Here is a 26,341-nt window from a genome sequence, read left to right on the forward strand (position 1 = left end):
TTAAAAATAACTCCAGGAGCATTAACTGGTACCAGTTGGGTCATTATTGGGCTGAGGGTAGATCACGACCTGAGAGTGGATGCTGGGCTGTCTTTGCAATTCCAAATTTCAGGTCTCAAGTGCTGTTACAGCCATCCCTTAGTCCTGTGCCCCTGGATGAAAGATGGGTCTGAAACCTCTCAGGGTATGAGCTGGGATATGGACTCGAGCCCCTTGAATACAGGTGTCTGCTCTGGTGGAGCCATGCAGGTGCTGTGTGGACTCTGATTTCTCCTTTGGGTGCTCTCCAGGGTGGCAGCCCCAAGAGTGCCCTCTCAGGTGCTGTTCCCTACCAGGCTGTCTTTGTCCATGTTCCCATTTGGGCTCTGACTCTCCGTTACTGGCGAGGTGAGCAGCGTGGGACAGCTGAAGATGGCAGAATAATTACTGCTGTCTCTTAGGGAAAATGTAATTGGAGTGATCATACATCTGCCAGCAGGTCCCTGTGGGAACCCCACCCCAGAGGTTGATGGCAGACATGGCTTTCTGCTGCAGTTTGGGGAGTTTGCATTCAGCCCTCCTGTAAGCAGGTTTTGTTTTGCAATGCTGGGTGCTCCAGTAACACCTAGTGAAGAAATAAATCTTACGTCTGTGAGGCTCAGGCTTTGCATTTAAGTGCTTTTTTAAATGCCAAGTTAAATTGGTGGAACATCTTGCTGTAGATGTTTTGTCCTATTTAAACTCCAGAGACCTGAAGCAGTTCAAAAGGGTCTCTGAGTTACTTTTCGTACTATTTGAGTTTGCTTTATGATTCTTGCTTAAAATACTGATCTTGTTGTGTGGCCAGGTTTGAGCAGCTGTTGAGCTTGGCACTGCCAGAGTGTGTGAGGTAGTGCAGAATATGGTGCCAAGGACAGGAACATGCAGGGTGTGGGCTGTGCACAGGCTGTGGTGGCCAGCAGGTGTGTAATGGTGAGGCTTGTAGGTCTTTATATCCATAATAAACACAAAATAACAGCTTTAGTGGCATTTTAATCCTTTTCCTATACATGTCCCTTGTTCTAGATGGATTCCTTAACTTTCAGGCCACACTAGGGATGACCCAATTTGCAAGAAGTCACCCCAGGTTCTTGCAGCAGTGTCATATGCAGTGACTCTCCAGAGAAGAATTTAGAATAAGTTTGCTTTGGGTTGTTGTTTACTGCCTTGAAACAAATGCAGTAAGTGGAGTTTTTACAAGGTTTAATTTATTCCCAATTATCTGGTGCTTGCCTTGAGGCAGAAGTAGACATAAAACATGAGTTACTGAAGCACTGTGGAATTTGCCCTTTTAGTAAATAAAGTGGATCAGGTATATTTTGATCTCCTTTATCTCCCCATGTATCCATCCTGTTGTTGGATCAGCAGGATTTTCTGCTGGATGGCAGAACTGGGAGCTGGGCACTGCTCCCCACCACGCAGGCAGTGGGAGCTGAAGCTTTCTCTAGACTGAAGTGGTTGATGTGAGGTTTTCTGAGCTGAAACTGGTCTGAAACAGTGTGAAAGCCCCTGTTGTCAAGTCAGGAACTAGAGAATGAGGGCTGTGCAGCCAAGAACCAGCTTTTTAAAGTGTTCTCTGAGTATTTGATCAAGCAGTATTTAACAACCATGTTGTTCCATCTCAGGCCCTCCATGAACTGTTCCACAGTCCTCAGAATAGTGACCAAAAGCAGTAGTGGCCCCTCTCTTCTTGCCATGTTAGTTCCCCTTGAGTTTCTGCTGGGTGCTTCCTGCATCCAGGTTCTGCTGGGTGTGGGCTCCCCTCTCTTACCTGCTGCCTCGGGCTTAGTTGGCATCTCTGCTGCTCCATGCTGTCGGTTCCTCCCATCTCCCCTTTCACATCGTGGTCCCTCCCCACCTTCCTCTGCAACGGCGCTGCCGTCCCAGACAGCCCTTTTCCTCCAGACCAGGTGTCAAGAAACTTAACTCTAAAGCAATTTGTTATCCTGTCAGGGGAGGACTCCTTTGCCCCGGCTCCCACAGCAGCTCTCATCTCTCTCCCAACTGCGGGAGCTTTTCTGCAGGCTCCCAGCCAGCCCCGGGCACAATTCCATTGCCTCCTGCAGCATGCTAATGGTGTGCCCGCAGCACAGAGCACTTGTGCTGCCTACAGGGTAGCACTTAATGAGATCTCCTCTCTTAACGAGGTTTTCCAGGGCAGTTTAGTTCTCTGAGGAGGCAAAGTGACTACAGTTAATTTAACCTTACCCCAGATCTGTTCCCAGTGAGCGTTTCAGGATCGAAGGCTGCTGCTGGTGGCATTGTAGGAATTGCCATGCAGGCACACATCTGTAATGGAGAACAAAAGCAGCGTGATTTTGACATCTCATCTACCCCTTCGCATGACTAATTAGTTCATTAATCATTAAGCAGTTAATCAGTAAAATTTAATAGACTAACAGCTGAATCTCTGTGTGCCAGAGATATGAGCTTGTTTCAGTTGTTGTAGAGTGACAGCCGGTCAGAGATCTGGCATTTTGTGTTCTAGGGACTGTGTGTGGGAGGAACTCATTCCCCCCAGGAGTCCCCACAAGAGATGTTAGGTGTTAGGACAGAAAGAATTAAAGCACGGAAAAGAGGAGAAATAAACCAGAATATCACAGTGAGGTATTCAGGGGCCTGAATTGGAGCTTGAAGTGTATTTCCTAACTCCAAGGCTATTTAGGAAAACGTGATCTGTCACAGAGGTCTCAGGGTAGTGACCAGCTGTCATATTCCTGGGTAATTCCATCAGGGAGAAGCCTCCAACAGCTTGAGTGGGTCTTGGGAGAAGTTGTGGATTCCTGTGCACTCAGCCTGGTGGGTTTGTTGTGTTTTGTGGGCTGTCAGTCTGTGCTGGGTGGGCCCTGCAGCGCTGTGGCTCGGGAACATGGCCTGCCTTGGGCTCCCTGCCAGCAGCCTGCCACTCGAGTAGCACAGTCTGTGCTCATGGAATATTTATCTCCTTCTTCTAGCAGATATTAGGGAGGGGAGACAATTCAGCTTTGCAAAACCAGAAGCTGAGGGGGATGTCAGTTTGGTGCCAGCCCTGCTGGGTACTGAGTTTGTTCGCAAAGGCAATGCCGAGGTGGTGAGGCAGGTCAGGGGGCAAGCTGGGAATTGGTGTGTAGTTCAGGATTGGGATCACAGCCAGTGATGGCTGGAGACATCCAGTCGGAGCACAGCTGAAGGGCATATGGGCATGGCCACAGCTCAGCTCATCCCTCCTCTGATACAGCTCAGGGCTGTGCCAAAATGCATCTCCTGGTGTCCTCGGGTGTTTGGACAGCGAGATGTGGGGTCTTGCAGTGGCAAACACCGATATTCAGCCATGGGAAGAGAGGGGAAGCGAGGCTGGGTTGGGTGAGGCTGGGCAGGCAGGCATGGAGGATCAGCTGTGTGACCAGAGCCCTGGATGTCTGACCTGGTGCTTTGTGCCCAGTTCTGTGTCCCACTGTGGCCAAGCAGGGCTCCAGCTCCTGTGGCTCCTCAGGGCATGACGTAATGGCCCCTGGGAGACGCGTTAGTGCACTCCCCAGTTCCTACGGCCTGTGTCGGGAGCACACGGTGTTCCTGGGCTCCAGTGGGTAATTACACGTAGCAGAACAGCAATGAAGGGCTGGCTGGGACAAGAGCTGCCCACTGGTCCTGCTCGGTGCTGGAAAACCAAGCCCGTGTCCTGTGTTTTCTGGGGTTTCAGATGTGGAGTTTGGTGACCAGCACCAGCAGAGTAAAACTGGAGATGTGGTTTCTAGCACTTGCTAGGTGAGCCCTTGTCCCTAACTTGTCCAACATGCTGGCAGGGTGCTAGCAGCATGATCTCAGAAAGGGATTCAGAGACCACCTTCGAGGAGGATTCCCAGCCCAACGATGAGGTGGTGCCGTACAGCGACGACGAAACGGAGGACGAGCTGGACGGTCGGCAGCCTGGGGCTCAACCGGGACCCAACCAAAGCAGCAGGGACACCGAGGAGAGCAGAGAGCCTGGCAAAAAAGGTAACAGCACCTTGACTCGAGAGCCTGGCAAAAAAGGTAACAGCACCTTGACCTGAGAGCCTGGCAAAAAAGGTAACAGCACCATGACCCTGCTTTGGGCAGTGCACAATGCTGGATGCAGATGCTGAGCCTCAGGGACCGATTGGACTTCTGTGTTTATTTGTTGGGTAAGGTTTGGAATAGCTTATCTGACTCTGGAGGAGTAAATTGATGGCAGTTCAGTTTAACAAATGTCAGAATGAAACTCAGCTTCATTCCAACCTGCAGCCCAGTTCTGTGCCACTGCTCCTTGCGCAAAGATAATGAGCTGCATGGTGACCTCCTGTTAATTAAGGCAGGCCCTGGATGTACATGGCCTGTGCTCTGGGAACCTTTCAGACAGACCTTCGGCTACTTGGTTTCCCAGTCCTCTGGAAATGGGCTCCAGCATAAACATTTTGCTGTGCTCAGTGTTTTCCCTGGATTTCTGCTTGTGCAGAGATTTCCACCTCACTGCTCATTTTATAGCCTGATGAGTTTCCTAAAAGGTAAAAGGTGAGTAGGAGGAGTTCAAAGGTGCCGGCAGGTACAGCCTGTGGCTGCTGCCAGCGTAACAACCTCAGTGGGAGGAGCCTTTCCGGCATCCCTGCTCTGAACCTCTACCCAAGAAACATCTGTAGCTCTCCTAAATTCCCTTTCTCATGCTGCAATGAGAGTATTTTCAATGTACCAGAGCCTGTGTAATTTATACAGATTTTTTCCTGTTTGTGTGGGAACAGTTGATCAGCTCTCATTTCATAACCACCTGTTACGTGCTGTCATTTTACAAGCACCCGTCACATGTTTAGTTTAAGGTTTTTTTTATGATGACATCGTTTAAAGTTGATGAATTACCAAAGCAGCTTGCCAAATATTAGGTGTTAGTACCACACTTCAATTTTGAGGAGCTTCCTTCCTGCAGGTTTTACCTCAGACCTAATTTGTCAGTTTTCGATCAGTTTTATCAACACTGCAATGTTTTTGGAACGTGTTAAAGAAATGTTTATGTAGACTTTATATTTTTCTTTATGCCCTGTCATTTTGACAAACTTAGTAACTTTCTAAATTCATGCATATAATATTTAACTCAAAACATGCTTCCTCAAGATAAATATTTCTCTGTTATCTTCTGGGCTTGTAACCAAGGTGTTGGAAATGAAAGTTGTGTAGTCACAGGAAAAGTCCAGATATGTCAGTGTGGAATTTGCTCTATGGTGGGTGGGGGAAAAAAAAAGCCTTTGCAGTTGGATTTGGGTTTTGAAGTGTTAGTCACAGCCGTGCCCACGCCTCTGCCGCCGGGAGTTTCACCCTGTCCGTGGTGAAGAGGATCTCATGAAACCAGGAAGAGCAGCCACTAGGGACAGTCCCTGTGGGCTGCAGGAGAGGGGAGATGCTTGGCCGGTGAGTCAGGAGAGCTGCATTTCCAAATCCTGCCTGCGTCATCCTTCCGCGGCAGGCAGAGCTGCGGGAGCTGGCTTCCAAACCTGAGGAAGGAGTTCCTGGGCTGTGGGCAGGGCCCGAGTGCGTGGCTGTGGGACCAGGGTGTCTGTGCTGCAGGCTGAGCGAACGGGAGCTGAAGGGCCCGCGAGGGAAAGCCTGTGAAAGAGCGGGCACAGAAAATTGTGATGGATGCAATTCCTGTTCCTGAGTTTTCTCACAATCGAACAAAACTGGTGGCTGAAGAAATAAAATGAGCGCTTCAGATCTGTATTTTCTAATGGGTGGGAATGAAGACCGCGGTACAGTGTGGTTAAATCAATTAATTTCCTTCAAAAGGTGAACTGACCTCATTCATTTCCAGCAAGACATACCCGGGTTGGAGTGCTTAGCACTTCACAGGCCTCACAGAGGCAAACCAGAAGAGGGGAGAGAAGGGAATTTAGCATGAATAAATGTTACTCTGCAGGTGTCCCACTGAACTTTCAAATGTTAAGCAAGCTTCCCCCTACCTCTGAATGTACGTGAATTGCTAATAAAGACAAACAGCCTGGAAATGTCTTGAGAAGGTTTCTTTAAGGATATGTATTATAAAGCAGGTACCAGCCTTGCTTCAGTCGAAAGTACCTTTAAAATATGGATTTGAGAGAAAACCTGAAAGTGGCAGATTTGTTCCCTCATGTTTGTAACACTTTTCTACTCTTTTTCTCCCTTCCAGACTGCAGCTGGCAAGTTAAAGCAAACGACCAGCGTTTCTATGACCAGCCAGGCTTCAAGAGAACAATCTTCCTGTGCTTCAAGCAAAGCAAATATGCGGTAAGTTGTCATATCCCAATGAGGTGCTAATTGTCTGGTGAATGCTTCCTTAATCCCGATAAGATCTTTGGAATGGCTGGTGAGTGGTGTAAAAGCCACGTTCTCAATTCCTCGTTCTCAATTCCTCGGTGTTTCCAGCAGAGGGGAGGGAAGAATAATTGGGTTGGGATTTTGGAATGGAAAATCAAACGTCTATCAAGAGACGTGTTTAAGGTGAGATAGAAAATTAGGAACTTAAAAATATGCACTGTACATTTGTGTTGGAAGGGGAAGCTCTGCTGTGTGACTGATGTTTGGGTTTCTCCCACAGGGAAATGCAATTAAGACATACAAGTACAACCCCATCACTTTTCTACCTCTGAATCTGTTTGAACAATTCAAGAGAGCAGCCAACTTCTATTTCCTTGTTCTTCTCATACTGCAGGTAAGCAAGATGGAGAGTACTCACTGTGAAGGGAGCTCAATAATATTTGTGACACAATTCAGTGCTGTCCTGCCAGGGAATTGAGGGGCACTATCTGAACTGCTGCAGAGACGAAGCCCATCATAACAGAAACCTGCAACAAATCCGGATGAGCTATGGCAGGCTTCTGGGATGAGCTAGTTGCACAGAATAAGAACGAACTCATTGCAGAGCTCATGAATTTAGTGAGGAAAAGATGTTTCTTGAGTTCATCTCGTCAATCAGAAGCACCACCAGACTCTACGAGCCAGTGCAGTTGTTAAAGGGAAGCTGATTCCTAAGTAGTGTAACAGCCAAACTCTTCCCACAGACTTTTGTTCATTTTCACAACCTGACTTAAAATTCTCTCTGATGTGTTGTTTTTTTCTCGAGTCAAGTCACTGTGAAGTGTCTCTGATTTAAATTTTATTGATGATCCTGTACTGACCTGATTTTATTGGTCTTTTGTAGTCGATTCCTGAAATAAGTACCCTGTCATGGTACACAACTCTGGTGCCCTTGCTCTTGGTGCTGGGAATAACTGCAGTCAAAGACCTGGTGGATGACATTGTAAGAACCATGTTCTGTTAATACAAAAGCAAAACCCTCCCAGTGCAGCTCATGTCTCCTGTTGTGACACAGGGCAGGCAGTACATTGTTTGCTCTGGTTTCAGGCTCGTCACAGGATGGACAATGAGGTCAATAACAGGACATGTGATGTCATCAAGGATGGAAGGTTTGTGTTTTCCCCTCTGAGCTCTGTAAGGGATGATCGTGTCCCTGTTGCTAAGCTTTGCCACAGATGTGAAGCTGTAGATGATAGGAAAGGCTCAGCTCTGTTCTCTACTGTCTGTCTGAAAACCTAGTTGAAGCTGGAAGAGAATTGCTTAAAGGAGTAATTTAAAGTTAATTCTCCAGGACTAAATCTGTGCTAGGAGCAACTTCTTTGGAGAGAAGGACAGGGATTCATAACTAGGTGAAGTGGGAAGAGGAGAAGGTAAGTTGGCTTCTGAGCTGTAGACCCCAATTAAATTGCAGTTTCTGAGAAGCAAACCCACAGCACACCAAAAGGTCATTTTTTTCCCTAAGGGAAGTTCAGTATTAGAAGATTTATAGAGTGCATTGTGTTCTAGATTCAAAGAAATAATTATTAAACTATCTTTTGGTATTAGGTTCAAAGCCACTAAATGGAAAGATATTAAAGTTGGTGATGTCGTTCGTCTGAAGAAAAATACTTTTGTTCCTGTAAGTTCCTTTTGTTCCTGCTTCAGATACATTTGTTTCGTGTTTCAAGAGAGCTCTGTAGGAATTTTTACCTGGCTTTATTGATGTCTATTTATTTGTTTTCTAGGCTGATATTTTGCTGCTGTCCAGCTCAGAACCAAACAGTCTGTGCTATGTGGAGACAGCTGAACTAGATGGGTAAGGTTCTACTTAAGGATGTCTTGGAGCTAATTTGGGCTGAGTAGGAAAAGAGCAAGGATTGTGCATGTTAGAGTCTGCTTGTTAAGCCACACCTGGGGAACTGTATCCAGCAATTCAAGAATCATTAAAACTTGTCCCCTGGAGTGCTACAGACACATCAAAAGTGTTGGAGAATGTGACATAGGAAGAAAGGGGGAGGAAGGACATGGATTTATTTTTTACTTTAGTATATGTTGCCCAGACAAGTAGTGGTACCTTAATTTAATTGTGTTTAAACTTCTCTCCTGTATCCACGGTTTTAACAAAATCACCTTTTTGTCCTTTCTTCTTAGTGAGACTAACTTAAAATTCAAAATGGCCCTAGAGGTGACACACAGACACCTTCAGGAAGAAAGTGCCCTGGCTGACTTTGATGGTTGGTACAGTTCTACACCTAACCCTGTTAGAACCTAGCTCAAGTCGTTTGCAAGTCAATAAAAGTAAAGCAAAGCTACTTTGATGGTGAGTACAAGTCAATGCATTTGGATTTAACTTGTACATTAAACACATTCTCCTCCAAATTTTCTAGGTCTGGTTGAATGTGAAGAGCCCAACAACCGACTGGATAAGTTTACAGGAACGTTATCCTGGAGAAACTCAAATTATTCGCTGGATGCTGATAAGATTTTGTTGCGTGGATGTAAGATCAGGAACACGGACTTCTGCCATGGAATGGTCATATTTGCAGGTGCGTAATATTTCCCAAAGCACACCTGTAGAGTGAAAAAGAATCTTCATCCTATAGACACCAACTGTATTTCATGTCCCAGTTTGGTAAAACTGTAATACTGACGTGTATTTGCTTATCCTATCTTTCCCTTTCTTTAATTTTTCACTCTTTATTTTTAGGTGCTGACACAAAAATAATGAAAAATAGTGGAAAGACAAGATTTAAAAGGACAAAAATTGACTCCCTTATGAACTACATGGTTTATACTGTAAGCCTTTTTTTAAAAATTCACATTTTAAGTGAATAGTGAACGTGAAGTTAGGCAGCTTCTTCCATTGTGTATGCAATAAATATGTTTCAACTTTTTCCTGGCCTGCTGACCTGGGATGGAGTAGGAGGAAATCTGCAATGTGCCTTTGTGGGAAATGTTTGCTCCATTTCTCCTCACAAATATCTGTCATATTCTGTTAGGAACATGGGGATTTGGGATTTAAGTCGAGCAGATGTTTCTGAAGTGTGAGAGGCCTTTCTGTGCCCTGCAGATCATCGTGGTCCTTATCCTGCTGTCGGCTGGGCTGGCCATCGGACACACCTACTGGGAGCAGCAGATTGCCAACTCCTCCTGGTACCTCTACGATGCCCAGGACTCCAGCCCCGCCTACCGGGGCTTCCTCAACTTCTGGGGATACATCATTGTCCTCAACACCATGGTGCCCATCTCCCTCTATGTGAGGTAGGGCAGTACCTGAGGAGGTGCCATTGGCTGGAAATGGGAGCTGCAGCTGGGAGTGAGAACCTTCTTTCTCTTTCATTCAGCGTGGAAGTGATTCGCTTTGGCCAAAGCTATTTCATCAACTGGGACCTGCAGATGTACTACCCCGAGAAAGACACGGCTGCCAAGGCCAGGACCACCACGCTGAACGAGCAGCTGGGCCAAATCCAGTACATCTTCTCTGACAAGACTGGAACCCTCACACAGAACATCATGACCTTTAAAAAGTGTTGCATAAATGGGCAAAGATACGGTAAGTTGTGCAGAGGAGGGGGAGGAGGAATTTTAATACCTGTTGGAGGTCAGGTACATACAACTTCTCTTAGTTCCAGCTGAACTTCCACAATTTAGACCTGGCACTGGGTAAAGCATTGTTGGGGTTTTCCCACTTATGAACTGGAGATAAAGGAACTTTGGTGGGAACATCTCAGCTTTCAGAAAAACTGCAAATTGGTAATTTGCACAATTTTTTGTACAGATTTACTTTCACTAGAAATGCTTTGGGGACAAAGCCAAGAAACAGACAAGGAAATTTTAGTGTGAGCAGCAGTTTGTCCTTTTCCTTTCCTTCCAGTGGCAGGGCAGTACATGTTGTAGTCTGTTTTACTTTGTGGTAGGCTGTAAAAGCTTTGTTGTGCCTGGTGCCCCTGAGTGTGGGTGCTTGCCTTGCAGGGGACTGCCGGGATGCAGCAGGGCAGCTCCAGAGCCACGCAGAGGTAGGTCCATCCCAAATCCATCCCAAATCTATCCCAGGTCCATCCCAGCCACCACAGCGTCCCGTCCACGGGACGGAGAGATGCGGGTGGGCACAAAGCAACGGCACCTTGGTGACTCAGACTCTCTTCCCCTGTTGTCTAAGCAGCAAGTTGATTTCAGCTGGAATGTGTACGCAGATGGAAAGTTCTTATTCTATGATCACTATCTGATAGAGCAAATAAAGTCTGGAAAGGAGCCAGAAATCCAGAAGTTCTTTTTTCTGCTTGCTATTTGTCACACAGTCATGGCTGACATTTCTGATGGTGAGTGTGGGTTTTGCTTAGTTTGTTTTCCTTGTGTAGCAGAAAACAATAATTCAAATCCATTCCACAAGGGAGACATCTGCAACTAATGCTGATACCATAAGGGAGGAGTGTTAGGCTGCCCTTTTAAATTAAACAAAACTAAATGTAGAGATGATCAGCTATTGAATTCGTGAATTAACGAATTGGAAGATTCAATTACAACATGGAATATGAATATTTCTTTACTCCTATCTTTGTGAAATCTCCATGAAACCAACAGTGTCCTGTCCTTTCTTGTTCCTAATGTTTTTGGGGTTGTTTCCACTCATTGTATTGGTGTCTCTGGCCAAGGATTTGTCTTTTGGAGCTTCTTTTGAAAATATTTAAATGACTGGATTGAGAAATTAGGATGTTGAGGTAGAAAACATGGAGTTTTGCTTTAGTGTGTGAAGGGAAGCAGGCTGAGGACCGATCCTGTTTGGGAAGTATGTGTAACAGACTGGGGGGGTCATAGTCCCTGCTCTCGGTGTGCCCTGCTGGCAGGTGCTGCAGCAGTGTCCAGCTGCACCCTCAGCTGTATCCTGGCTGCAATCTTTCAGGTCAGCTCCACTACCAGGCAGCATCCCCAGACGAGGGGGCCCTGGTGACGGCGGCGCGGAACTTCGGGTATGTGTTCCTCTCCCGAACACAGAACACCATCACCATCAGCGAGATGGGCGTCGAGAGGACCTACGATGTCCTGGCCATCCTGGATTTCAACAGCGACAGGAAGAGGATGTCTGTCATTGGTAAGCTGATTGCCACCGGCCTGCGTGGAGAAGGTCACTTGTTTAGGGGTGAAAAGGGATGTGCGAAGGAAGCTGGGGTCAAGAATTACCAGTCCTGAGGAGCGTTTGAGCCCACTGAAGAAGAAGCACCATCTGGTCCTTTGGTACTTTGCAGCAGGCTGAAGAATCCAATCTGAAATGATTCCTTTATGTAAGGGTGCCACCTCTGCTGTTTCCCTCCGCAGTAAGAGAGTCCGGTGGCAACATCAGGCTGTATTGCAAAGGGGCTGATACGGTGATTTTCGAGCGGCTGCACCCCAGGAATGTCAAGAGAGAAGCCACAGAAGAGGCGCTTGATGTATGTTTGTATTTTGTATGCTCTTTTTAAAACAAAAATTGTTTCTTTCTGACAATAATGTTATTAATTTCCTTTTCCTAAGCTATTAATACAAATGGAAACCTGCAATTGGTTCTGAAAGTTGGACTTGTTCTGTCAAACTTGTCAAATGCTCATGTTCTTACCCTCATGTTTGGATTGCAAATGAAGAGTTTTCTTTTGTGGATATGTGTGGTTTTAATTATTTTTCAGGTCTTTGCAAATGAAACTCTCAGGACACTCTGCCTGTGCTATAGAGACATAAGCCAGGATGAATTTGAAGTGTGGAATAAAAAGTTTATGGAGGCCAGTTTAGCTACAAGTCATCGGGATGAAGCTCTGGACAAAGTGTATGAGGAAATAGAAAAAAACTTGATTGTAAGGAGCTGTACATTTTTAGTACATTTCAATTCTTACATTAAAAGAAACAGCTTTCAATGCTACTAACCACCTGTATTTCAAATGCCTTCCAGCTGCTTGGTGCAACAGCTATTGAAGACAAACTACAGGATGGAGTTCCAGAAACTATCTCCAGACTCTCCAAAGCAGACATTAAAATCTGGGTGCTTACTGGCGACAAAAAAGGTGGGGTTGCTTACAGCCAAACAGCTAAAAACAGGAGGATGTTCTCCTGTTCATCTGCACTGTGGCATTGAAAGGGAATTCTCAGAAATTACTTAAGAGCACTTGTGGTGCTTCTGGCTGCTCCTAACAATTACTTGAGGCAGTACTTTCAGTAAATACTTCCCTCTCTTAATTTTTTTGTAGAAACTGCTGAAAATATTGGATTTTCTTGTGAACTCTTAACAGAGGAAACGGCCATCTGCTATGGAGAAGATACCAGGCAAGTGAAAGCACAGAGGAGTTAGTTTTCAGGATTTTCAGTCTGGGATTTACCTAGCTTAAAGTTTATCCTTGACTTTTCAGTACAGTTTTTCCCTCTTTTTCCAGTGCTCTCCTTCAAACGCGGCTGGAAAACCAGAAGAACAGTGGTGGATCCAGTCCACATTCCTCTCTCAGAATGAACGAGCCATTCTTCCAGGGCAGCAGAGACCGGGCTCTAATCATCACTGGCTCCTGGCTGGTATGTACAAAGGCTGTTCTCCCGAGTGTTTCGGGATTTTGGGGCACCACCAGCCCACAGTGTCTCTCACTGAGGACTTTGTTCCTTTGTCTGCTCGAGCGTGCCAGAAATGGATGCTGGGAGCATAATGACCTCAGGTGTGTTGTTAGGCAGTGCCTGGAATAGGACTGGAAATGGTGCAGAAGAAAATATAGTAAGTTTTATTTTTTTCACAGAATGAAATCCTGCTGGAGAAGAAAAAGAAGAAAAAGAAACTTAAACTGAAATTCCCCAGAACAGCAGAAGAGAAGAAAAAACAAACTGAGAAAAGGAGAAGGGCAGAGGCCTACAAGGAGCAGCAGCAGAAGAACTTTGTTGATCTGGCCTGCGAGTGCAGGGCTGTGATCTGCTGCCGTGTGACACCCAAGCAGAAGGCCATGGTGGTGGAGCTGGTGAAGAAGTACAAGAAGGCCATCACCCTGGCCATCGGGGACGGGGCCAATGATGTGAACATGATCAAAAGTAAGGCAGCTGTCAAACTCTCCTGCTAGGACAGATCTCCTCTGGCCTGCTCCTGCGGTCTCTCCACTGTCCCTCTCTGTCAGAAGACTCTTCCATCTGCTTTGCTGCCGTGGGCCTTTTAGCTTCTGTGCCTGTTTCCCTTTCTGAGGAAGCACTTTAGGAAATGGTTAGTGGTTTTTCCTGATCTATTTTTTTTTTTCTGTAGACATTCCCTGAGCAGAAATCTGTTCTCATGCTGTGTGTTACAGAAGTGTAATATAAAGACCAAAGCTTGTCTGCCTCTGCTTGGTGGCATTAGCCATCCCAGATTGTACCTGCTCTGCTTCCCAAGAGGTGCAAGTGAGGAAAAAATGTCTAGGATAGGGTTTACATCCCAAGGGTGTTTGTAAACTGCCTGGCCAGTTTGTTCAGGACTTTACTCACTCTGTCTCATCGCTTGGTTCTCCTTTGGTCAAATTTCCCAGGTGCATTCTGACAGAACAAGCACTGAGAGACAGTCCAGGTGACAGTAGAAATGGCCCTGGTCATGTTCCTGTCCCTCTGTCCAACCTAGTGTGTGGTGTTTGTCTCCCTCACCCAGCTGCCCACATTGGAGTTGGGATCAGTGGCCAGGAGGGCATGCAGGCTGTCATGTCGAGTGACTACTCCTTCGGACAGTTCCGCTACCTCCAGCGGCTGCTGCTGGTCCACGGGCGCTGGTCGTACATCAGGATGTGCAAGTTTCTGAGATACTTCTTCTACAAAAATTTTGCTTTCACGCTGGTCCACATCTGGTACTCGTTCTTCAATGGCTTCTCTGCCCAGGTAGGAAGGTGTGCTCATGTGGGATAACAATAAGCAGATGCTTCTGTCAGTGTGGAACAGCAAAGGCTTAATCTGGGAAGTGTCAGGAATGTGAAGTTGTCACCAGTGCAAGAGGATGTGATGAGTACTGAGTGAGTTGGTTACAAGCAGTTAGGTACGATTCCAGAGCACTAAAGTCAGGATCGTTGTTGTACAGGGAGGAAGATTTGGAAGGAGTGGGGCAGCTTAACACAGACTAAAGAGCTTCAGCAGAGCCTTGAGCCGAGGTGCTGCTGTCTTTGGGTGAACACTGAGACAGGGAACTTAAAACTGTAGTAGAGCACATGTGAGTTTTCTCAGGAACTGGAGGGGAAGGATGTAATAAAATGAAATCACCAAGTCCTGCAATTCCCCCTGTGTTGCAGACAGCCTACGAGGACTGGTTCATCACACTGTACAACGTGCTGTATTCCAGCCTCCCGGTCCTGCTCGTTGGCTTGCTTGACCAGGTATCCCCATGTTACAACAGATGAATCCAAAGGCACCTATCACCACGTCCTTAAGTTACACTGGTTTTCCATGAAACAAGAGGGGTTTTTTGTGGCTTGTAAGAATGTCTTCCTTTTGCATTACTCTGTGCAAATCCCTGCTTTTGGAAAGAGAAAGGGGTCTGTCCCTTTGGGACACTGTATAGTTCAGCTTCTCACTCTCCAAAGCTCGGGCTGAGAACAACAATTCACAGCTTGCTTTTTCTTTTTCCTCTTTATTAAGGATGTGAGCGACAAACTGAGTCTTCGGTTCCCCAGACTTTATGTTTTGGGTCAGAGAGATTTACTTTTCAACTACAAGAAGTTCTTTATAAGTTTGCTCCATGGAGCTCTAACTTCACTGATCATCTTCTTCATCCCGTACGGAGCCTACCTTAAATCTATGGGACAAGATGGAGAAGCCCCTGCAGATTATCAGTCCTTTGCTGTCACAGCAGCATCCTCTCTGATATTTGTTGTCAATTTTCAGGCAAGTAAGCTTGGTGCCCTGAGCTCTGGTGTTCTGAGAACACTTTCTGCTCACTGTTCAAATTTCTCTACTAGAAAAGTAACAACATGTAAGAAGTAGTTGACATTATTTGGAATTAAGAAACTCATTTGGCACTTTTGTTTGCTTTTAGATTGGCCTGGATACATCTTACTGGACTTTTGTTAATGCTTTTTCAGTATTTGGGAGTATTGCACTTTACTTTGGGATCACATTTGACTTTCACAGTGCCGGAATCCATGTTCTCTTCCCTTCTGGCTTTCAGTTCACAGGTCAGTCCTGGTGCTTTGTGGTTCTCAGTCCTGTCTGATGTAGCTTTGTCATAAATTAACTTTGGCTCCTTTTATTCCCAGGAACTGCTCCGAATGCTCTGCGGCAGCCATACCTTTGGCTTACCATGATTTTATCCATTGCCATTTGCTTACTGCCTGTAGTGGCACAGCGCTTTCTGTCCATGACAATCTGGCCTTCGGAGAGCGATAAAGTGAGTGAAATCTATTTGGGTGAATGTGGCAGGTGTTTATTTACAGGGGCTGGTGTCAGTGCTAAGGTGTGGGCTAGTGGAAGGTGTCCCTGCCCATGGCAGGGGGTGGGACGAGATGGGCATTAAGGTCCCTTCCAACCCAAGCCACTCTGGGATTTTATGATAATGTTAGAGACAAGTAAGTGATGGTGCCCTTCAGAGAGCAACACAAGCCTGGCTTGGGTCCTGTTGGTGGAGGAGTGGCTGCAGGGCTGGCCTGAGGCAGCAGCTCAGTGGGGGCTGTTTCCTCCTGTGCCTGGCTGAGATCTGGTGGTGCCATGGAGACCCCATGAGGCAGCTGAGGGCCCCAGTTTGGGTTTCGTTTAGGCTGGCCTGGAGTTCCAGAGTTACATGTCAAGAGTGTAGGGGATAGATTTGGCTACTTCTGCTCTGCCTTGAGGCAGCACACTGCTATGAAAACAGATCAGCTGTGGCGATGCTACCTAATGCACGAGCCGCGGTGTGTTGTGCAGATCCAGAGGAACCGTCGGAAGTACCTGCTGGAGGAGCAGCAGTGGAAGCGGCGGCAGAGCGCGTTCCGCCGCGGTGTGTCCGCCCGCCGCTCCGCCTACGCCTTCTCGCACCAGCGCGGCTACGCCGACCTGATCGCCTCGGGGCGCAGCATCCGCAAGCGGCGCGCCCCGCTGGACGCCGTGCTGGCCCCCGGCCCGGGCTCCGGGGACACGCGGGACACCAGCTGAGGGACTGCCTGCTGGCCAGGGGCTGGTTGTCACAGCGACTGCACAAAACTGTTCTGGGCGAACTCAGGATCTTGTTTAACCACCTGGCATGAGGATGTGAAGATTTTTATGTCTCATCACAGAGGTTTCTGGGTTTGAACTCCTAGGAGCACAGAAGAGCTAAGAGTTCTCCGTGGAACTACTGATCCTTGTGTGAGTGCTCTGTATGACAGCGAAGGATACACGTGCTGGGAGTGGAAACCAGCAGTGTCCATTTTTAGTGATGCCTGGAATTGCAGACTTTTCACTTTTTAATACTATGCTGGTATAAAACTGTATCTACATTTCATCCTTGTCATTGAAAGCGATTTCACTTGTGTGCTCCATTTCATTAACTGCTCAGACATGATGGCACATGGGGTGCTTGGCCCTGGAGAGGGCCCTGGATGCTCCCATCGAGCTGTCACAGCGGAGCTGGGATGTCTTTGGTGATAAAACTCCAGCCAGTGTCAGATTGGATTACCAATGAGGATAGATCTCAGCTCTGGAAGCTGCCCCTGGAGCTGGCACAAGCTATTCATTTCAGTTCTGGACACAGTCAGTGATGGATAACTAGAAATCAGGCACTTTCATTGGAATGTATTTCAGTTGCTGGTGCCTCAGTTCTTACAGTGTAAAAGGTGGTTTTATGAGTCTCTTTACATTTGCACATTCTTTACTCGAGTTGAGGTGTTTGAGTGTTTCACTTTTATCTACTTCCCCCTCCCGAACTAAAGCTAATTATTGAAATGGTTTTCGAGAGGTGTTTGAATGTTTCACTTTTATCTACTTCCCCTTCCCGAAGTAAAGCTAATTATTGAAATGGTTTTAGAGTAAAAACAATGACCTACAGTTCTCATTCAATGGAATGTACATTTCAAACGTGTAATGCAAATAAATATTCGATAGTGTACTTCCTTGCCATGAGTCCGGGGCTTAGACCGGACCGTGCCGACGTGTCAGCGCCTGGCGGGCAGGAGCGGCCGGCCGTGCCGCGCCCGTGTGCGGCAGGGAAGGGAGCGGAAGGGCAGGGCGGGGCGGGGCTGGCCGGCTGACGCAAGGCGGCGGCGCGTTGGCTCAGCCCGCCCGTGATGCAGTTCCTGCGCCGCGGCCATGGCGGGGGACGTGCTGGGCAGGACGGCGGCGCTGGCCCTCGGTGAGAGCCCGGGGGCCCGGCCCCGCATCCCGCACCCCGGCCCCCCATCCCCTGATCCTCGCACCCCCCGCCGGTGGCGGTGTCCCGGCGGGCCCGGCAGCGCTGCGCTGGGGAGGCGCACCGGGAGCGGCCGCAGCGCCGGGCCGGCCCGAGCCGGGCCCGAGCCGGGCACGGGAGGGGTCGCTGCGCTTCTCATTTCGGTTCCGGCCAGGGCCGAGCCGAGCGCTGCCCTGGCTGGTCCCCAGGCCCCGTCTCCCTGCTTACCTGCTCAAAGCCGTGTCCGGGAAGGGCTGCTCCTTCTGGGTCCCGATGTGCAGCCGGTGGCTCCCGAGGCTTCGGTACCTCGGGAACCCTTGAGATTTTAGCGAACGCACTGCATGGATTGGTTTTTTAAATGAAATATATGATATAATTCTTATCTTGAGTGACCAGGTGGCGCGTTTGAAGGTTTATCACTGCTGATAACCATCAAGATTCGGTATAATAGAAGGGGTTGTGTTGGAAAGGACCTTTAACGATCACCTCTTCCAGCCCCCTGCAGTGACACACATCCGTGTGTGTCCATTTTCTTTCTCATAATTTTTTTGAGTAATTGCCCGTATTTGTCATGTATCCCAGAAGAGCTGTATGTGTCTGAACGAGAGGGCAATGACTCCACCGGTGATGGAACGCAAAAGAAACCATTCAAGACCGTCTTGAAGGTGAGTGTGGAAAACACGTGCTTTGTTTGGCAATGTGGAGTGTGTTCTGGGGCAAGTGATGGCCCTTGTATTTTTAAATGTGAGTTTCATACCTGTTTTTGCAACCTGAGCAGGAGCAAGGTGCCTGCTTAGGCTCTATAAGGATGATTTAGGTTCATTTGGTTATTTTTTCCCGCTTTTTAGGCATTGATGACAGCAGGAAAAGAGCCATTTCCTACAATTTATGTGGATTCCCAAAAAGAAAATGAGGTGCTGTGGCATGAAGGGTTTCCTAGTGGGAATTATTTACTGCATCTTGGTGTGGAGGAACAAAGTGTAATCTGCTGTCTCTTGCTCTCTCTTTGAATTCTTTAGAGATGGGCCATCATTTCCAAATCACAGATGAAGAATGTCAAAAAGCTATGGCACAGGGAGCAGATGAAAAATGAAGCTAAGGAGAAGAAGGAGGTAGGTTGCAAAAGGAACAGAGCACCATGGCTTTCAGTGTTATCATCATTCCTGCCCCTCTGAAAAAGCTGCAGGTTGTTCCTCACTGGTGTCATTGTTTCCCATGTTATTTACAACTGGCCTGGTTACAGCTATTTAATAAGTAACTTTATTAAAACCAGGCAGAAGATCTCTTGAGAAGAGAGAAGAACCTGGAGGAAGCCAAGAAGGTTGTTATCAAGAATGATCCCAGCCTTCCAGAGCCCAAGTGTGTGAGTATGATCCTGTGCCTTGGCACATGGTCTGTGCTAGGGCATCTGGTCAGCACAGAGATTGTGCTGCTCTGGGGTGGGGTCTGGATGAACCCTAAGAGGTGGTGAACCATTCCCCTATTTAATGGCTTTTATTCCCTGCCTCACAGGTGAAGATCAATGCTCTGGAGGCTTACAGAGGGCAGAGAGTGAAGATTTTTGGCTGGATTCACAGGTTACGGAGGCAAGGTAAAGCACAAGCATTGTTAAGCCTGTGCAGGGAGATAAAACAACAGTGGCCTTCAAAATTTGGACACAGAATGAATTTGACAGGACCTGGTCTCAAATTTTTAAACCAGTCAGGTGCCTTCTTTGGTTGATCTCAGTGATCACTGCAACACTGACCGTTTCCCCTAATGTGTGGACATACAGACATTTTTTAGTTCAAATCCTATGGAATGTTCGGTTTGGAGGGTAGTCCTGCAGAATTTCCTCAACTTCTGTGTTTTAAACTTGTCCTGCCAAATGAGGAACTAACCAGCACCTGCTCATAGTGAAACAAATTTCTTCCTCTCTTTTAACTAGGGAAAAATCTGATGTTTATTGTCCTGAGAGATGGCACAGGGTTTCTTCAGTGCGTTCTTTCTGATGAGCTGGTAAGTTGTGATGATTGTGTTCTGTCATTAATGGAAGAGTTCATAACCTCATCTGGTTTTCACTTATGTAGGTGTTTTTAAGTTCTCCTCAACCTGCTGACTCAGTTGTGTTACTGTTAAATCGTATGTCACTGCAGTTTGTCAGTGTGAGAGCTGTTTGGAAGTGACTGTGTGCTAACCTGTGGCTCCAGTGGATGCTGTAGGAAAGTGAGGAATAAAATCTGGCTCACCTGTGCCTCTGTCTGTCTTCTGCAGTGCCAGTGCTACAACGGGCTGGTGCTGTCCACGGAGAGCAGCGTGGTGGTGTACGGCACGCTGAACCTCCTGCCCCAGGGCAAGCAGGTACAGGAGCTCCTCGGCTTCTCCTCCTCCCTCACTTGTCACCGGTGTCCTGAGGGAGGCACAAGCAGAGGTGGGAGGAACCATTGGAATATTTCAGAGGGAATTAGGGCTAGAGGAAGAACAAAGCTCCCAAAGCTGTACTGTCCAGTGTGAGACAGATGAACTGTGGGACTGTTCTGCTTCTGCCTGAAACGATTTCCCACTGATAGACAACTCCTAGACTGTAACATGGAGAGCTATGTTAAGTAAATGGCATGATTTCACTTTCCTTAACAGGTTTATTCAGTTTTTATTTTGTGAGGCTAAGAATTTTTTCACATCTCTTTTACTGAGGTGTGTTTGTAGGCTGGAGCCGAGGTTAGGTAATGTGAACCCCCACTATCACAATTTGGTAAAGATCTGTGGGTTAGCCTTTGAAAATGGCAGTGAACCAAAATGGTTTTAGTTCAACTTAGAGGTTGAACTCCAAATGCCATTTGTCAGGGGTGGAAGGCGGCTGTGACCACACGGGGGAGCTAGTGAGAGCAGAACTCGGTCACAGACGGTTTGGGTGGAAGGACCCTATGGCCCATCCGGTGCCACCCCGTGCCGTGGGCAGGGACACCTCCCGCTATCCCAGATTGTTCCAGGCCCCGTCCAGCCTGGCCTTGGACACTGCCAGGGGTGAGGCAGCCACAACTGCTTGGGGCAACCTGTGCCAGGGCCTCACCACCCTCACAGGGAAGAGTTCCTAATTTCCCATCTACCCTACCCTCAGTCTGTGGGAAGCCATTCCCCCTTGTCCCATCACTCCAAGCCCTTGTGAAAAGACATCCAAGGGGCAAGCAGTGGACCTTTTCCCCAGTGTGGGTTTCTCTCCCATTGGCAGGCTCCAGGAGGCCACGAGCTGAGCTGTGATTACTGGGAGCTCATCGGCCTGGCCCCGGCAGGAGGGGCTGACAATCTGCTCAACGAGGACTCAGAGGTGGATGTGCAGCTCAACAACAGGCACATGATGATTCGAGGTGAGAACATGTCCAAAATCTTCAAGGTGCGCTCCATGGTCGTGCAGGCCTTCAGGGATCACTTCTTTGCCAACGGATACTATGAAGTAAGTGTGTGTTCCCTGGTCAGCACGTGACTGCTCTAGTGCCCTGATTCAGCCATGTGCTCAGTTCTTCACTCAAGCAGTGACAGCCCTGCTCTCCTACAGGTCACACCACCTACCTTAGTGCAGACGCAGGTGGAGGGAGGCTCCACCCTGTTCAAGCTGGATTACTTTGGTGAAGAGGCATACCTGACCCAGTCATCCCAGCTCTACTTGGAGACCTGCCTGCCAGCTCTGGGAGATGTCTTTTGTATTGCTCAGTCCTACAGAGCTGAGCAGTCCAGGACCCGGAGGCACTTGGCAGAGTATGGACGGTCGTCCTTGTTTCTTTTTAAAAAGCTTGGTTTCCTTTATGGTGTGGGAGTAAAAGGGGTTGGGTTGCGGGTTTTTTAGATGAGTTTGTTTCATAGCTAAAGATGTGTTGCTTGTATGCGACTTTGTAATGGTGTGGCTTTGTTCCAGGTACACTCACATCGAAGCTGAATGTCCTTTTATAAGTTTTGAGGATTTGTTGGACCGTCTGGAGAACTTGGTGTGTGATGTCGTAGACAGAGTCTTGAAATCACCTGCAGCGAGTTTACTGTACGACCTCAACCCGGTAGGCAGCAGCAAGGGGGATCAGCTAAGAAAATAGCCTTAAGCCTTTCCTACTCAGCACATTCCTTTGGGAGATACAGGGCATGGCAGTGAGCTTACTTACTATTTGTAATGGCAAGAAGACTATTAAACATAATAAGAATGAAAAAACTGCAAGGCTGGTAAAGACCAAAGCAGGGAACTGTGGGGGAAGATGTTCCCTGCTAGCGTGCTGCAGAAGCCATCAGTGTGCCAGGATTTATGGAAGTGTGTGCTGTGCTAGTGGAATAAAACCCTCCATCCCAGAGATTGGATATCTACCAGCTGGTGCTTGCTGATGGAGCATGAGGGAGTGATGAAACAAGTGGTGTTTCAGTTCCTCCCTTGGAACCTGGAGCCTAAAGCTCTGGAAATACTTCATTATCTTTCCTCTCAGGATTTACTGGGCTTGAGATGGTTGTGTTTGGTTCTAGCTTTATAGTACTGAGCTTAATTTGTTCATTTAAGTGATAATTTGATGGTATGTGAGCTGGGAAGGGTCGTGGACGTGCTGATCAGCTAGAAAAGTATCCCTTTTAAAATGGTGCTCCTGCACCTGTCTTTGCTCTTATCCCCAGGGTTTCCAGCCCCCCAAACGTCCCTTCCGACGCATGAACTATGCTGAAGCCATTGAGTGGCTGAAGGAACATGATGTGAAGAAGGAAGATGGCACTTACTATGAGTTTGGGGAGGTATATTCTGCTGGGAGCTGCATTCCTGTAGGAATGCAGCTGTGGGTTGGGATTTGACCTGATGTCCTTCAACATTGGGATAAAAACCTGTGTTGTCACCTGTCATCAATTCCCTGGCCACACTTCTCCAGCATGTGAGACAGTTGTTTGAAGGAGCTCAGGAGAACTTGACAGCATAGCCAGGAATTTTTTTCCCCCTCAGTTTTCTGTCTTGTATCTTGGGGAGACTTAGATTTTAATGGAACAGATTTTTTTTTCCCAGACACGTGGGGTTTTATTTCTTCTAAAATAAGTTTGCTATAAGAATTTAGGTACATTAGGATGAAAGTGTGGACATGTGCAGTGTGAAACTGTCTCATTTCATGCCCACTTCACGTAGGACTTGTGTATGGGCATAGCTTTGGTGCTGAATAAGAATAAAGCCTGCTCTCACCCTAGGACATTCCTGAAGCTCCTGAGAGACTGATGACAGACACCATTAACGAGCCCATCCTGCTGTGCCGCTTCCCTGCAGAGATCAAGTCCTTCTACATGCAGCGCTGCAGCGACGACTCGCGCCTCACCGAGTCTGTGAGTCCTTTTACCTGCTGGGGTAGCTTGGAGCAGTGGGGATGTGTGAGGGCATGGGTGCTCCAGGAATCCCTGTAGGAATCCCTTGGAGAATCCCTGCTGGGTTTTGTTGTGGCCGTCTGGGCCGTGTCTGGTGCCCTCTGCGGTGCCTCAGCTGTGAGCGGGCCCTGCTGTGGTGTGCTGCAGGTGGACGTGCTGATGCCCAACGTGGGTGAGATCGTGGGCGGTTCCATGCGCATTTGGGACAGCGAGGAGCTGCTCGAGGGCTACAAGAGAGAGGGCATCGATCCCACGCCCTACTACTGGTACACGGATCAGGTCAGTACAGCACCCCTGTGCTGGGCTCAGGTGGGACCTGGGGCTTCTCCCCTCCTACAGGGCTTTTTGTTTCTGGTGGTGTTACTGCAACTTACTAGAAATGTGTACTATCTCTCCTTGGATTTCACAGAGAAAATATGGTACGTGCCCTCATGGAGGATACGGTTTGGGATTGGAGCGGTTCCTGACCTGGATTCTGAACAGACACCATATCCGAGATGTCTGTCTCTATCCACGCTTTGTCCAGCGCTGCAAACCTTAGCCATCCTTGGGAAAAACTGCTGGAAAACTGAGCAGCTGGTGCTTGGGAAAGAATGATACATGCTGCTGTACTACAGCCTGCCTGACAACAAGACTTCTGCAACCTGTTGCTAATTCAAATACCAGTTTAGGATGTGAAAAGGAAAAAAAAAAACAAAACTTCTTTTTTAAAACAAAATACTAGTAATTAACTGGAAAAAACCTTAGAAAAATTGTTTAGGTGCATTTATGCTCGAGTCATCACAAAACAAAGATCCCGATAAGTTGTCATTTAGAAAACAAGATACACTTCTGCTTTTAATTTCTGTGACTTAAAATATGCTGGGCATTTGATCATTTTATTTTTAAATTTGCTTTAATTTTAATCTCTTTTCTCTTGGGGTTTCTTGTTGGGGAAGTCAGGAGTTCAAGCTCTTGAAATTCCCTAAGAGTGCCCTGTGAGAACAGTATGGAGAGGCACGAACAAAGGATAAAAACAGGAATAAGTACCTTGAGCACTGCACGTTTTTAGTTCCTGCTGATTTTAGTGGGGGTTCTCGGAGTTGATTCAGTAGCAGGGTGTGTAGTACCATGCACGGGACTCCCCTGTGAGAGGGGCGGGTTGGGTCTGGGGCTTTGGGGTTTTTTCAGATTATTTATTGCTCAGCGGTGCTGAGGTTGGTGAGGCAGGCTTTGCTCCCTTTCCCAAGAGCTGTGGGTGGAGCTGCCGTGGGTCCATGCACGCCCAGCTGGATGTGTCTGATGGCTCCTGGGCCGGGGGGTTGTGGTGCCTTTTGCTCCCTGTTTGCAACCAGAAGTGGCTGAGACCCGGAGGAATAGCAACTGAAACACATTGGGTTTTCAGACTGTAGTCCCAGCAGGGCTTTCCCATGTCACGCTGAGGTGTGTTCATAGAGCAGCTCCCTGTCCCTTGTGCTACTGCAGCTGAGCAGCTCCCCTGGCTGTAACAAACTTATCAGATAGGGATAATGAAATGCTTCACGTGTTGAGTCATCGGTATCGTTTCTAGTCATAAAACAATTCCTTTACCAGAGAGAAGAAAAAGGTAGGTGCATCATTTGCCACCTGCACTGAGACTTGGGCTGCATTTGCCATTCACTCCTGGAATTGTTGAGCTGTGGATACCCACATTTTTGTAATAAGTGATTGGTTTTCTTCATCTTGCATGTTATATAAACTGGTCTAAATCAGCAACCAATAAATTATGGCAACAGAAGCTAGTGTGCAAGACTACTTTAATGCCTGTTCCTTTTAATCTGTGGAGCTTGCTGCTTGATATAGTGTGGACAAAAACCCACTTACCCAAGTGCAGTAAATGTATCCCAATAACTGGCATGAGCTTTTTTCCCATTTTAAACAAAATTCCCACTAATTAACTTAAAAGCATGAATTTTTCTCATTTGGAGGGACCACCTCAGCTGCCCAGTGAAATGTGCTGGAGAGAATCAATGTGGTGCTAAGGTTGCTGAGGCAGCAGTGCAGGGGGGAGCAGCTTGGACTTCTGGCACCAGGTAAAGACTATATAAAATACTTTCCTTTTAGTGCCTGAAGTGATGGGAAGGCAGAAGTGTCAGGAAAAGATGCTTCTAGAAAAACATCTTTTGTTTGGGATGAGTTCTCAGTCCTTAAACCTGACAGGGCTGAGCTGCTTTGTAAAGGTTAAAGGCCTCCTTATCAGGGGAGCTGCTCGAGGAAGGCCTGAGGACTTAAGAAGTGCTCATGGAAGAGGCAGATCAGATAAGGAGCTTAAAAGGTGACCAGATGAAAGATGCTGTGGAACTTACCAGAGACTGCTGTGCAATTCCCTCGGCAGCTGATGGAGAGAGGTGGGGTGGGATCTGGGAAAGATGCTGCAGCTGCTTGGAACACGAGAACCTGCATTTATTTTTATTGGACAGGGAAAACAAGCCTGCAGAAGAGAAGAAAATGTGTAATCAGACCTTGGATCTCATCCTCACTTTCATTTTCCTTCACAGTATCTCCAGAAAGTCAGATTGGTAATTGGATTAGGAACTGGTTAGCTGGGCGGGCAGCACTGGTTTCAGGACCTTTCAGCCGTGTCCCTTGCAGCTTTGGGATGACTATCCTTTAGCTTTGATTAGGTTACCACTCCTGACAGGCACTATTTTATATTTATTAAATGTTAAAGTTTACCTGGCCTCACTTTGTAAGGCACTTTTGAGGAGACTGTGGTGCTGCCAGCCTTTGGCACCGAGGGCTGGCTCTGCCCTCGGTCTGCTGAGACGTGGGATGCAAGCCACCCACATGTGCAGGATAAGTGCTGTGGTGTTTGTTCCTTTGTGTTTAAATCGCAGTATCATTATCATAGAATCATCAAGTCCAACCACCAACTTAGCCCTACCTCTGGAATTCCTAAACCACTAAACCGCATCACCCAGTGCCAGATCCGGATGCCTTTTAAACACCTCCAGGGATGGTGACTCCACCACCTCCCTGGGCAGCCTTTTCCAGTGCCTGAATTCCAGTGCCTCAGTTTCTACCGGGAATGGAGGTTACCAGCTGAGCCCCGTGCTCCCGCACCTTTGTGTCTAACGGGACGCAGAACCGAACACTCATCTCTCATGAGGCGCCCGCTAAGAAAGCCCACATGATTTTTTACAATAAGATTTTAAATATATTTTTAGAAGATTTTGTGGTTTTAAAACGTTTTGCAGTTCAGAGCGTCACTTCAAACCGGGGATCACTCGCCTTTATTCCGTAGGACTCCACAGGGGCTGGGAGGGGAGCCGGGGCAGCGCCCCCCACGGCACACCGCCCCGGGACCGCCGCCTGCTCTCCCCGGACCGCCCCCTCTGCCCTGCGGGTGCCGGGGCGGTGCCGGGGCGGTGCCGGGGGCGGTGTAAG

The 26,341-nt window shown here is 47.6% G+C and overlaps 2 protein-coding genes across 2 annotated transcripts; both read left to right on the forward strand.

Moving 5' to 3' along the window:
* Window positions 1-163: 163 nt before the first annotated feature.
* ATP8B1 (ATPase phospholipid transporting 8B1) lies at window positions 164-16,383 on the forward strand (the record flags this gene model as incomplete). Its single annotated transcript, XM_084225639.1, has 22 exons — window positions 164-184; window positions 291-387; window positions 3,440-3,498; window positions 3,801-3,993; window positions 6,167-6,264; window positions 6,575-6,688; window positions 7,178-7,276; window positions 9,383-9,573; window positions 9,657-9,865; window positions 10,285-10,328; window positions 10,475-10,631; window positions 11,213-11,401; window positions 11,626-11,738; window positions 11,970-12,134; window positions 12,230-12,341; window positions 12,525-12,600; window positions 12,708-12,840; window positions 13,077-13,341; window positions 13,922-14,145; window positions 14,550-14,633; window positions 14,896-15,145; window positions 16,010-16,383. The coding sequence occupies 22 exons, from the start codon at window positions 164-166 to the stop codon at window positions 16,381-16,383; spliced, it is 3,267 nt and encodes a 1,088-aa protein (XP_084081765.1).
* A 1,116-nt stretch (window positions 16,384-17,499) lies between these two features.
* On the forward strand, window positions 17,500-24,074 carry NARS1 (asparaginyl-tRNA synthetase 1). Its single transcript, XM_084225848.1, has 15 exons — window positions 17,500-17,557; window positions 18,176-18,258; window positions 18,442-18,507; window positions 18,613-18,705; window positions 18,867-18,956; window positions 19,106-19,184; window positions 19,521-19,591; window positions 19,847-19,933; window positions 20,802-21,023; window positions 21,126-21,325; window positions 21,483-21,618; window positions 22,214-22,327; window positions 22,766-22,897; window positions 23,084-23,215; window positions 23,346-24,074. Exons 1-15 carry the CDS (start codon window positions 17,515-17,517, stop codon window positions 23,475-23,477), a joined length of 1,680 nt encoding a protein of 559 aa, XP_084081974.1. The 5' UTR covers window positions 17,500-17,514; the 3' UTR covers window positions 23,478-24,074.
* The last annotated feature ends 2,267 nt before the right edge of the window (window positions 24,075-26,341 follow it).

This window comes from Fringilla coelebs (assembly GCF_963513975.1).
Source record: "Fringilla coelebs genome assembly, chromosome: Z".
Lineage (NCBI taxonomy): Eukaryota > Metazoa > Chordata > Aves > Passeriformes > Fringillidae > Fringilla > Fringilla coelebs.

Excerpts from the sequence above, each read along its gene's own strand:
- NARS1 (XM_084225848.1), top strand. The coding sequence starts at position 17,515 with ATGGCGGGGGACGTGCTGGGCAGGACGGCGGCGCTGGCCCTCG. Across the intron at positions 17,558-18,175 it reads GACGGCGGCGCTGGCCCTCG|AAGAGCTGTATGTGTCTGAA; the intron begins GTGAGAGCCCGG and ends CATGTATCCCAG. Across the intron at positions 18,957-19,105 it reads GCCTTCCAGAGCCCAAGTGT|GTGAAGATCAATGCTCTGGA; the intron begins GTGAGTATGATC and ends CCTGCCTCACAG.